Source organism: Dendrobates tinctorius, unplaced genomic scaffold (assembly GCF_039654945.1).
Source record: "Dendrobates tinctorius isolate UK_male_01 unplaced genomic scaffold, ASM3965494v1 ptg000129l, whole genome shotgun sequence".
Classification (NCBI taxonomy): domain Eukaryota; kingdom Metazoa; phylum Chordata; class Amphibia; order Anura; family Dendrobatidae; genus Dendrobates; species Dendrobates tinctorius.
Genome location: NW_027361797.1, coordinates 34,802,295 through 34,815,729, shown reverse-complemented (window position 1 = coordinate 34,815,729; position 13,435 = coordinate 34,802,295). Strand labels below are relative to the sequence as shown.

The 13,435-nt window shown below is 40.4% G+C and overlaps 1 protein-coding gene across 1 annotated transcript in view; it reads left to right on the top strand.

Annotated features, from left to right (window-relative positions):
* Window positions 1–5,777, top strand: part of LOC141047712 (palmitoleoyl-protein carboxylesterase notum2-like) — a 34,126-nt gene extending 28,349 nt beyond the window's left edge. Inside the window, exons 9-11 of the mRNA XM_073542951.1 lie at window positions 87–234; window positions 2,814–2,861; window positions 4,906–5,777. Of these exons, the coding sequence (XP_073399052.1) occupies window positions 87–234; window positions 2,814–2,861; window positions 4,906–5,209 (500 nt within the window). The 3' untranslated portion in view covers window positions 5,210–5,777. The remainder of the gene's footprint in view (window positions 1–86; window positions 235–2,813; window positions 2,862–4,905) is intronic.
* Window positions 5,778–13,435: the final 7,658 nt, after the last annotated feature.

Genomic DNA, 13,435 nt, shown 5'->3' with positions numbered 1-13,435 from the left:
AATAACTTTTTATTCATCCCCGTATACACTTTTTTTTTCCTTCCTTGTTCTTGTCTTTGTTTCAGTCTTCGTTGTTTGTTTTTCAGCCCCTATCTTTGTGGTTCAATGGCTCTATGATGTTGAACAGCTAAGAATAGAAAATATCCAGACGGACTTCCAGTTCATGACAGCAAATCAGTGGAACAGCATACAGGGCGTTGGAAGAGAGTTTAAGAAATCCCTGCGTGAAGTCCCGTAAGAGATAAACTTGTTTCTGGATCAAAGAACTGGAAGAGGCTTCATTGGCACTTGGCCATAGTGACACATGTCACCGGTCTGTGCCGGGAGACAGATCTATTACATATCAAGAGGGAAAAGTCCTTAAAATACTGAACGCAATCCATCCACCTCTGTATAAAACCACCTAAAATGATAGAGGCGCCCCCTAGTGGCAACTCTATCTGTCTGTATTTCTGCAGCTCGCATGAAGTCTATGCTGTAGGTTGCAGGCAGAGCCAGGCTTCTGTAATGTTTCTTTGATGGCTATGTACAGTATGTGGTTAGGAGCTCTCCATCAGAAAAACTGCACTCTGCCACTATAAAGAATCTTATATTTAAATAGATTGGTGCAGAATTTTGAGCCAAAAAATTGAAAGGTAAAATTGGATGTTCCCTTTTACCGGATTTCTGAGATTGGGAAAACATGGCGGCTCCTTAGGTGAAGCAGCACCACTGTAGTCAGTGGGTTGTGTAGTATGGCAGTTCAGTCTGAACTGACCCTGAGGAGAGGACCTAATGTCAGCTGAGAAAACACAGAACTGTCTATGCATTTAATAGAGACAACGGTGACGCTTCATGGTGGAGCTGATGGATCTTGGCAGACCCAAATCAGTTCAGCCAGCGATGTCCAATGGAGGCCCCTTTTAGGCTATGTTCACACCTTGTTTTTGTTGCTTTTTTTTATGCACATTTTAAGCTGCGTTTTTCAGTAACTGCAAAGTCTGAGATTTCAGAAATCTCGTGCGCACACATTGCTTTTATATTCCTGACTGTTTTGGAAAATGGCTGTGTTTTTGGAAACTGCAGCATGTCCCTACTTCCAGCATTTTTTCACCCCCTAGAAAACAATGGGTAAGTCCAAAAATGTAGTAAAAACGCAGGTATCAGTTTTTGCTGCGTTTTTGGTGCCAAAAACATTAACCCCTTTCCGACATCAGGCGTAATCTTATCCCGATGTCGGACTCCCTACCTATGATGAGGGCTCCAGCGGTGAGCCCACATCTTTCCCGGCACATGTCAGCTGTTTAAACAGCTGACATGTGCCTCTAACAGCTGCAGGTGGGATAGCGATCCACCCACGGCTATTAACCCATTAAATGCCGCTGTTAAACTCCAGCAGTGGCATTTAACATGCGCTTCCAGCAATCGTGGAATCCCGTCACGTGATCGTGGGTCACCGATGGGTTCGCATGACAACCAGAGGTCTCCTGGAGACCTCTATGGTTGTCAGTGTCGGATTGCTATGAGCGACGCCCCGTGGTAGGGGCTCATAGCAAGTGAGGTATTCTGCTACATACAGACGAACTGATCATCGCCTCTATGTAGCAGAGCCGATCGGGTTATGGCAGTTTCTAGTCTCCCATGGAGATTATTGAAGCATGCAAAAAGTGAAGAAATAAATAGTTTTTAAAAATATATTTTCAAATCACACCCCATTTCGCCCATATAAAATGAAACGATAAAAAAAAATCAAGTATACACAAATTAGGTATCGCTGCGTTAAGAATCGCTCGATCTATCAATATATAAATAGATTAACCTGAACGCTATAATGAACGGTGTAATGAGAGTCAAAACGCAAAAATTACTTTTTTTTTTTTTTTTTTTTTGGTTGCCACAACATTGCATTAAAATGCAATAACGGGTGATCAAAAGAACGTATCTGCACCAAAGTGGTATCATTACAAACATCAGCTCGGCACGCAAAAAAATAGGCCCTCACCCAACCGAGATCACGAAAAATGGAGACGCTAAGGGGTGTGTGTTTAATAAAAAAAAAAAAAAAAAGAAAAAAAGTGTTTGGGTTTTTTTCACCACTTAGATAAAAAAGAACCTAGACATGTTTTGTGTCTATGAACTTGTAATGACCTGGAGAATCATAATGGCAGGTCAGTTTTAGTGTGTGATTGCACTTTTTTTTTTTTGCAATTTCACCGCACTTGGAATTTTTTTTTTCCCGTTTTTTCGCGGGAATGGTGTTGTTCAAAAGTACAACTCGTCCCGCAAAAAACAAGCCCCCAAATGGCCATATTAACGGAAAAATAAAGTTATGGCTCTGGGAAGGAGACCGAAAAATGCGAAACCAAAAATACCTCTGGTCGTTAAGGGGTTAAGAAAGTTGCATCATGACTTTTGTGGGGGGCACTAAACTTTATCAGCATGCCAAGGGACAACAAAAATGCTGGAATAAGAAGCGGCTTTAATTTTTTTCTTTCAAGTTTTGTCAGCAGAAAAAAAACACAGCAAAAACGCAACATGCATACATAGCCTTAGTTGTGCTATATTTTTTTTTTTCTTTCACTTTTTTTTTATACAGTCCCTTTTAAGTTTGGGTGGGATATATTTTAAATTTTTAAATAAAAGCTAAAACGCAAATGCTTATAGTAATGTGAAGTCAGGAGAATTACCCCACCATTGGTTATGAAGCAGAGAATTTTTTTTTTTTTGTTGCATTTAACTGTAATGTCTACACTTTTTTTTTTTAATATTTTTTCTTGTTATAGTATTGCATAACAGAGTACTGTTTATACACTCTTTTATCTCGTATATTACAGAGCAGTGTTTGCTCCCGCCTGTTTCTCCCACACACTTATCACAACAAGGTAAGGAGGAATGAAACTTTCAAAATCTATACATTGTTTTAAATGTGCAAGCTGTCTTGTCCTTTAAATTTTTTATTTTTTTTTTTTTTTTTTTTTTTGACTACCTTCTAATCCACATTCGTGTGCAAAAGTTTTGAGACTGACACTAATTTTGGTTTTCACAAAGTGCATGGTTTTTAGATCTCTGACAAATACATAGATTTTGTATAAATTTTATTTCCAGTGTTGACCCATATTCTTCAACACTTCTGCTCTTCACCCTGGCACATACTGGATATCAGCGCCTTGGCTAAATACTGACTGATGGCTAACGCCAAGCACTGGCTAGTCAAGAATGAGGCATCACAATTCTTTTTTTATTTATTTTTTTTTAATATTCATGTGGGTTGTCTTAGGCAAAATTGTGAGTGGATGAAAAGCAACCACACATGAATGGTCTCGTGGTCCTCTACTGCTTGCATGACTCAGGACTCGTGGTAGCGCTCATATTTTCTTCTTTGGCCAATCCTTCTTCCAGATGTCCCAAAAATTCTGAAGGAGGCTTTCTCAGAGAAAATAACTGCACCTCTGTTCTCTGCAGTCCAATCTCTGTACCTTCAGCGGAGTTATTTTCTCTGCAGAATCACCAATTTTTCACTGTTGTCAAGATGTCTCTCCCAGTAATATTGGCTGGATGTAAGATCTGTGTACCCAGGATGCTGATGTTTTCAATACAAATGGGTCTTCATCTTCACTTCTACTAACCAGCGTGTATACTGCAACTTCCTCTTCATGTGCTTAACTTTTTTTATCGACTGTTTTCTTAGCCCTCCTCATGATGCTTTCCCTGTATCCACTACAGATCTATGTACAACCTCATCAATCCCCCTCCTGTTATCTCTAACACAGAGAGAAGGAAGAGGGGTGCAAAGATGTCAGGAGAATGATCTCAGACCGTTTTTTTTTTTTTGTTTTGTTTTTTTTTATATCATTTCTTAACAATTATCTATATAAAAGACTGACACTCTGCAGTAGCAAAATTTTAGGACATTTTTAGTGTAGATTATCTAGAAAACTGTTTAACTTGGCATTTAGGAAGCAACTGAACAATAGAGACAACTTTGAAGGTATACAATTTTAGGGTGACCGGATCTCATATGGGGGGGGGGGGAAATGTCAGAATCTTGTTCGTCTGGACCCCACAAAACGATTCCCCTTTCCAGATATTGAGAGAGCCAAAATTTGAGCTCGATCAAACGACGTTAACCCGTGCCGCTCGTCGCTCAAAGTTTGAAAAAATCCAAATTGAGGTATTTTAAGATTTAGGTATTTTGCATAGTCTGTTAGACTATAAAGAATGTGACAACCATCAGAGCACGCTAACCTACATGAGTTGATAATTTTACATAGTTATCTAATCTATTCTAGAGCTTTTGTTAAAGTAGTTTTTGAAACGTCAGAATATAATGCTCGGCATTTGCTTACAACTTGCAGGACATATTGCTTTTGTTCTTCATCTTTTGTCAGAAGGTCGTTAAAGTCGGTTACTTCCTACCTCTTTTAATTTTTCTTTCCTAACTTTTGGATTTACAACCCTAGCGTGCTCTGATGGTTCATCTGTGCTACTGAGCAATTTATTAGCCATTAACAACTTTTCATTGTCTGTAATGGTGGGATCAAAAAACGATAATCCCACCAACTCTGCATTCAAATACCACAAATGGTTCGAAAATTTGGTCAGGGCTATTTCTGCAATGTTGTTGTCACATTCTTTATAGTCTAACAGACTATGCAAAATACCTAAATCTTAAAATACCTCAATTTGGATTTTTTCACACTTTGAGCGACGAGCGGCACGGGTTAACGTCGTTTGATCAAGCTCAAATTTTGGCTATCTCAATATCTGGAAAGGGGAATCGTTTTGTGGGGTCCAGACGGACAAAATTCCGAAATCGATTTTTTTTTTTTTTTTTTTTTTTTTTTTTTTTTTTTTTTTTTTTTTTTTTGCGGTCACCCTAGTATACATAGACTTTCTAAGTAGGTTCTCTTTTTTCCTTTTTCTTAGCAACTGGCTGAACTTCCAGGTGAAAGGAGTCACATTATCACGAGCTCTGCAGTGCTGGATAAAAAGCCTTCAGGACCGGAAGGGCCCGAAGACTTCGGTCCGTGGATGCCCCTTCCATTTAATCGATAACTGTCAATGGGCACACTGTAACCCCACATGCCCAGCCCTTCATGATCCAATAACTGGCCAAGAAGTGACCTTATTACAGCTGTTTCTCAGACTGAGCATTGCAAATCAAAGGAGAGGACAAGAGCCCAAAGGAGACATGACTCAACTATTGACGATGCTGAGGAATGGTGGTTAGCTGGGATATTGATGCTATTCCTATTTATAAAATCCAGTGAATAATCAAACCATCCGATTCAGAACATGCGCTCTATTTTTATTAGGAGCTATGGACAAAAGAATTTAGTGTTTTTTTTTTTTGTTTTTTTTTCTTGTTTTGTTTTTTTTTTAATTAGATTTACTATTGTCATAAAGTTTGAGCTGTAAAACATGTAGGACCCCATTTATCAAAGCTAAGAGAAAAACTGGCCTTGATTGCCTAGGATTCCATGGGCAGCTGAGTTCAGCTTTCATTTCTTATACTGCTCTGGCAAGATGAAAGCTGCGCTATGATTGGTTGCCATGGCCAACAAACATTGTGAGTGTTCTTTGTTTCTTTTTTAAATCTGCCTTTTTAGTGTTCATCATGTTAACATTTCCATCATAAAATTTCATATTTGTATATTGGGTTGTTCTATTCTACATCTTGCGTTCATTTTGTTTACTAGTAAACAAAAGATAGATGTCTGTAGGATGATCACCGATCCCTCCATGAGTCGAAATAAGAGTGATAACCTGGAATAAAAATTTATATCATTTTTATAAAACTGGGCACATGAAGTGTTTTTTCATATATCTAATGCTCTGGTCATATTCACATGTCAAACATTCACGGTTTGAGTTTGAACCCCAATGTCTGGACCGACCTTGTGTCTCCAGACCCAAACTTAACTATATGTCTATGAAGCTGTTGAGTTTGGGCCTGGAGACACGTGGCCTATCTAGACATTGCGGTAAAAACTCAGACTGTGAATGTTGGATGTGTGAAACCGGCCTATTAGGAAGGAAGGACTAAAACTATGGGCAATTTTAGAGGTGAGATATAAAAACAGGAACATATTCTATAAAGATCAAGGTTCTCCTAGCCTACTTCTCATTGTCTGCAAATACTACTTCGAAGAGCCTGGTGGGCCATAAAAAGAAATGCCACCTGGGAATTACAGAGCCCTATAAAATAACTATTTTTTTTTTTTTCATATATGACCAGGTGATCAATGGCACAACTTTAGGTAGACCCTGAGGTTGTCAGGATGTGTAGATGGCATTCCGGAAGAACCCCCAAGTTCTTGGCATTGGGTGATCTTTGGGATCTAAGATTGTGTTGCTCAGAAACTGAAGTTTTTGACCATGAATCAATAGTGAGCTTAAACTCAAAGAAACCATATGTGTCAGAAAGGCATAGTAGTTGACCTATGGCAGACTGACATTCTGGGTTGTCATTAGAATAACTGAGTTATGTTTTTGACAAAAATTGAAATATACCCAATTTTAATTATTACTTGTTAAAGTGAACCTGTCATGTTGAACATGCCATCTGACCTGCAGGCGGGATAGTATAGAGCAGGAGATGCTGAACAGATTGATAGACATTTTTGTGTACAAAAAATTTCAGTGAAACTTGTACTCATTGAAATCCCTGGTGTTTTGCATGCAGGAGTCCAGTGGCCGGTCCTACTCTGCATGTACAGGGTTGACTGCCAGTCACTAGTAGGACCAGCCACTGGACTCGTATGTATATAAACAGGGATTTCAATGAATAAACTACAGGTTATACCGAATCTTTTTGAGCAAACCAATATATCCTTATGCTTGGCTTCACCTTCTCTATACAGTGTTGTCCACAGATCGGACTGCATGTATAATGGACCAGATCTCTTTAAGGAGGCCATTTTGTACCAATGTCCTTACACAAATTTGGCATTGCAAAATGTATATAAAAATTCTTCACTTGACTAACTAGTAATACAAAGCCATTAGGTTAGTCTTGGTGCTTCTTTTCTGACACTTGTTGTGGGTAGTGAATGTCAGTGTAATGCTGACTCTGCTTATTTCACGAGGATTTTATTATTGCATATTCCTGAATCCTTTTATTTGGAAGATTTTAATTGTGATCTGATGGAACAAGCTCTAATTAACTGACAAACTGAATCAGATAAAGATAAGGAATGAAATGAAGGTTGTGTATTGATGGTTGTCACTGGTGTTTGCCTCTTGTATTAGGCTAGGTTCACATTTGCAGTTGAGTCCGCAGCGTATCGTCCGCAACCACAAATTCGTGCAAATGCATAAAACCGCTGCATCATCTTACACAAGATATCAAAGAACACTACTTTATGTGTTTGCTTATGTTTTTGCATGCGTTTGCGTTTTTTATGCGCATGCTTGCCATAGTGAAAGAATTTTCCAGGAGATTTTCTGGGACGCAGGCCATGCCCAATGGGCGTGTATCATGGGATTAGTTATATAGACCCTTGTAGAGCTGAAATCCTCAGATTTTGCTCCTATATCCTGCGTCAAGATGTATCTTCGCATGGAGAGTTTCTATTTTAATCTGGATTTGGATATCAACTTGTTTCTTGTCTTTGCTTGTGAGCAAGAACGACACAGATTGAGAAGATGGCGTCGGCGCTTTTGGCAACACCCCATTCTTGAAGTCTGGGATAGCCGTGGAGCCTACTGCTTCTTATTCAGTGAGCTCTGTGAAAACCCGGAGAAATATTTTGACTACATGAGGATGACGCGAGAGCTTCCGGGACACCCAACTCCGTAGAGTGATTCCTGCTGAGGAATGTCTGCTGGTGACACTAAGGTGCGTAATATTTAAAAATAAACACCTGCTGGGCTTTGAGGGACATTCTGTGTGAGGAATTTATCCCCCTACTCGCCACGGAAATCTGGCAGGAAACTGCAGTAAAATTCTGTGACATCTGTAATTTCCCCAACTGTTTAGGAGCAGTGAATGGAAAACATATTAGGATTACCAAACCGGCTCGAATTGATCCGAGTATTTTAATTATAAAAAATACTTCTATAGTGCTCATGGCTATTGCAGCTGCAGACTGTAGATTTCTTGCCGTAGACATTGGTTCTTTTGGCCATGGAAATGACTCCCAGACCTTTAAAAACTGACTTGGGCCAAAGGTTGTATAGTAATAATTGTAATTTCCCCTTCCCACGACCTCTTCCCAACACTCAAGGCCCGCCAATGCCATTTGTTGTGGTTGGTGATGAGTGCTTTCAGATGTGTGGAAACCTACTGAAACCACACTCAAGTCAGGACTTGAACCACACAAAACATTTTTAATTACAGACTGACCAGGGCACAAAGAACTGTTGAGTGTGCCTTTGGTATGCTTGTCTCGAAATGGCGCACTTTGGAAACAGCCATTAATCTCAAAATTGAGACAGTCGATGAGGTGGTCAAGGCGTGTGGTGTTCTCCACAACTACATAATGGCTAGGGCTATGTGCCCACGTAGTTTTTAGTGCTGTGGATTTTGTAAAATCCGCAGGTCAAAAGGCCTGCGGTTTTGCCCTGCGGTTTCTCACCTCACCATGGTGAAGGTAGGAAACCACAGCGGAATCCGCACAAAGAATTGACATGCGGATTGAAATCCACGCGCAAAAATCCGCAGCATGTCAACAGCGTTTTTTTATTTCCATAGGAAATAAATGTACTGTACAACACAGCAGAATCTGCTGCGGACCCGCAACAGAATCCACAGCGTGTGCACACACCCTAAAGAGTGACCAAACGTCGAACTTGATGAACTTGTTTGTAACCCGTTGCCAGATTACCATCATCCCTCTCTGAGGACAACAAGGGAGCTTGCCCAAATGAGGCATACATTTGTGGACTACTTTGTTTGAGATTGAATGTGTGGCATGGCAAGATGCAATGGTTTAGAATGTTCATGTAATTTTATGTAATGTTATAGATTTGTAATTTTAAAATGTACCTATAAAAAATTTTGTAAAACACCTGTCTAATTTGGTTATGTCACCCATGCTTTACACTTCACCTGTTCTATTTGTCAGTGCTATTGTATCTAACTTCTCATTGGCTCCATCGTCTCTTCAGTCTGCATTTCTATAGTCCAATAGATTAATGCACACTGAAGAGATGGAGCAAATCCACCTCAATCTTTATTCACCTGCCTGTGTGTCAACTAGTGCACTCAGGATGCAGAAAACACAGCATCCTGAGTGCAATAGTACTGACACCCGGGCAGGTGAGTATTGCTGACCTCTGACCCTTTGTGTTTTACCTTATTTTTTTGGGAAGATATTCAGTCCTCTTTGTGGTTTTGCCACCTCATAGCTCCATGACAGACAAGAGAGAAAATGAAGAGAAGATTGTGTTTGGAGCTATGAGGTGGAAAAACAGTGTGTGTAGACGGCGATATGTGTGACGGCGCACGGTGTATGTTGCCGGCGGCGAAAGAAACAAAGAACAAGCAGTGATAGGGGGGAAAAACAAGACAATTTTATTTACAAAAAAAATTTTTTACTTTTTACAAAATGAGGGGGAAATGTTAAGGACCAGGGGATGTAGAGATGGGAGGATTGGTTCGGGGTAGACAATGAAGGGGAAGGGCCTAATACTTGTGTGTGGGGTCTGGGAGATCAAGGATTGAAGTAGACACATTAGGAGTGGAAACATGGGATGGGAGAGACACATTAGAAGGGAGTGACAAATTGGACAACACAGATACATTGGGAGGTAAGGGTGGTGGAGGGAGCACAACAGTACTTTCATGCCTCTGTGCCCGTTTCTTCCGCTTGTGCTTTCCATTGGTTTGAGTTTTCCATCTACTTGGGAGAGGTGGGAACCAAAGGAGTGGTGGTGGAGGGCCATGCAGGAGCCAGACTCTGCGTGGCGGTGGACAGCTGTGCAGGAGCAGTACTGTGTGACGGTGGACAACCGAGCAGGACTCGGCGTGGTGGTGGTGTGGCTTTCAACAGCACCCAGCATGGTGGTGGCGCTGTAGTGGTGTGTGGCAGGACTGGGCATGGTGGTGGCCATACAGGGGTATGCAGCAGAACTCGGTAGAAAGGTAAACCATGTAAGTGGTGGCACTGCTGGAAATGCCACATGTGGCTGCGGGTATAACAGTCTGCTGCATAGCCTGAACGTAAGCAGCATTGCAGGCCTGCTTCACATTCAGCTGGACTTCAGGAGTAAGGTTTTCCGACATGCCCCATTCTATCGCCGAAAAAAAATGGTGTGCTGGTCTCTGGATGTCGGCTTCCAAACGGTCAAGGCGTTGGTGGACAGATTGGAAAAGTGTGTTAGACTAGATGGTGATTTGAACCATATCTACCAATGCCTTCTGGCCATTCTGGAAAACTGAGCTCAAGTGAAGAAACTCGGGCATGAATGTCCTGTCGACCCTCTGCTGCTGTTGGAAAGACCCAACAAAAAAGAGGCAAAGGAGGCCTGGGAGAGGGGATGACCTGAAGGACCAGCTGCCTTTCTCCAACAGGGCAGAGCAATGCGCCTGCACAGGAGCCACGACGGGAAGCAAAGAGGATGTCATTGTTAGAAAATGGGAGGTGCTGGACCCACACCGCCCCTGGTTGAGCATAATATAACTCATTTTTCTTATCTTTCAGGTTACATCAGGGGCTTTTCTACAGCGTTACAGAATGCTGTAGAGAAGCCCCTGATGGTGGTGCGGGCAGCTGATACTACTGCTAACGCATTAGGCACAATTACCTCCCTTTGGAAGTATCTGTGTGTGTGTGTGTGTGTGTGTAATACTTGTGGCATACATGTGTCGCATCAGTATCACACATATGGGCGTTGGAAGCAGCATTACTGTTAGCGCTGGTGCTGGGTGCTGAAGACAGCTCTCATTATTATCCCCTGCTCACGCTGCAATCAGTGCTAGCAGGGGAGAATGTTGAGTTGTATTCAACTGAACAGCGAGAGCAGGCGGCAGCTGATGGGAGTATTCATCAGCCGCCACCTGCGCTACAAATAAATTAAAAAAGAAAAAAATAGGGTTCCCCTGTATTTTTGTTAACCAGCCAGGCAAAACTGACAGCTGGGGGCTGCAACCCTCAGCTGTCATCTTTAGCAAAGCTGGTAAACAACAATAGTGGTCCCCAGGCTGTATTTTTAATCATTATTTAAATTAAAAAAATAAAAAGGTGTGGGGGTCTGTCTCATTTTTAACTACAAGCCAAGCTAAAGTAGACAGCTGGAGGCTGATATTCTCAGCCACCCTTACTCCCCGCTTAAAAATTGCAACCTCCAGCCGCCCAAAAATGGTGCATCTATTAGACTTTCATTAGATGCAGGTCAAAATAAGGCACATGCATTTCTGTAAAAAACTCATTAAAAAAAATGTAATCTGCACATGACTATCAGTAAAACTTCGTGAAACACAACACTCCGAAGCGGCTGTGTTTAACCCTTTAGTGACCGGGACAAATTTTTCAAATCTGACCAGTGTCACTTTGTGGTAATAATTCTGGAATGCTTCAATATATCTATTGATTCTGAGACTTTTTTTTTTTTTTTTTTTTTTTTTCATGACACATTGTACTTTATGACTGTGGTAAATTTGTTTATTTTCTGCGTTTATTTATAAAAAATAAAATTTTATAAAAATAGCAAATTTTGAACTTTTAAATGATTTTCCCTTTAACCCAGATAGTCACTACACATGGCATTAATAAATAACATTTCCCTCATGTCTGTTTTACATCAGCACTATTCGTAAAATGTTTTTTTTTGTTAGCATTTTAGGTTTAGAAATGTAGCAGTCATTTTTCAAGGAAATTTACTAAACTTTTTTTTTTTTTTTTTTTTTGCCACCAATTCAGTTTTGACATGACTTTGAGGGACCTAAATATTGGAAACCTCCCAACAGTGATACCGTTTTAAAAACCACACCTCAAAACATGCTTAAAATTGCTAAAAGGAACGGTAGTTTATTTACCCTGCAGGTGCTTTTCAGGAATTAATGCAAAGTGGCATAACAGGAATGAAGAAATTGATTTTTGTCTGAACAAGTCACTATAGCCGGCAGCCTATAAGGCTCTTATTTTGCTATGAACTGCCACGGCGAGCAGCTGGACTACATGAACAAGAACTCAGTGTGCTAATGGGGTAAATGAGTGAGCCCCCACACTCTGGTAACCGTTTATATGATGTAGTCATTATTAACAGCAGCATTTAAGGGGTTAAATGACTAGAGTCGGTACCACCGTTGATCATGGCTGATGCAGCGAGTTGTCAGCTATAATGGACAGCTGCCGTATTCTCACTCATCGGGGGGATACTAGTTTCTTATATCGCAGGTCAGTAAAAAGACATCTTGGTGGTTAAACATGACTGATCTACCAAAAACAGTCAAAAATTGCAGCAAAAAAAACAGGGGACACGCTATCCTATCAGATTCTGCACTGAGTGGGACAAGTTTTTTTTTTTTTTTTTTTTACTTTGCTACAAGTATTACGTTACAATTTTTAAGTGCAAGACATACACTAGAGATGTATCATTACTCCTCAAAGGCGTTATTTACCCTAATCAAGTAGATCACGTCTAAAGTGACAGGTAAAATGTCTATGACCTTTTAAAGGGAACTTGTCAGTAAAATTTCACATGCTGTAATCCCACCTCCCAGGTCCTTGACTGACATTCTGCTCTGCACTGACGCTGCAGGATGTTAATCATGGCTCTGGACCAGTCATGTACAGCACGTGATTGTTCGCAGCTCACTTCACGATGCCAAAACGAGCGGCTGCAGGGAGAATTCAACTTTGTTTCCTCCTTGCAGCCACTCTTCCTCTCAGACAGTTAGTCCAATTTATTCTTGGTTTACCTTCCATGAGAATCTCTAAAATTCTGTCTCCTCCTAACACGTACTGAAATTGTTGCAGCTCCCAGCCACATTCCAAAAACTGACACCAACCCCTGTATACAAAGAAAAAAAACAACCCACAAACTTTTGAACGCTATAGATATTTGTTCTAGGTGCTGGCTCAATGAACTTCAAATCTGTAAGCTTACATTCCCACGATGCGCTTTTGCTGAGTGTTTGACAGTGAGAATCTTTGCACCTATAGGGTTAGTTGTGTTTTTTTTTTTTTTTACTGTTTTTGTGTGCATTTTCTTTTTTTTTTTTTTGTTTTTTTTTTTTTTCCCCCCATTGGTATCATGATTTAAATTAAATGGCTTTTTTTTTTTTTTTTTTTATACTTTCTAGTATTTAGCTTTGCCAAAACTTTGAGATACAAATAAATATACGTTTATGCGTTTTTGATGCATTTGTGCAGTGGATACTCTCTAAAGACAAGTGCATTTTTAACCTGTGGATTTTCCACATCTAATGTAAGTCTATGGTGGAAAATCCACACCAAAAACTCAGCGCGCCGGCAAGAGAAATTGACATGTTGCAGATTTTAAAGCACTG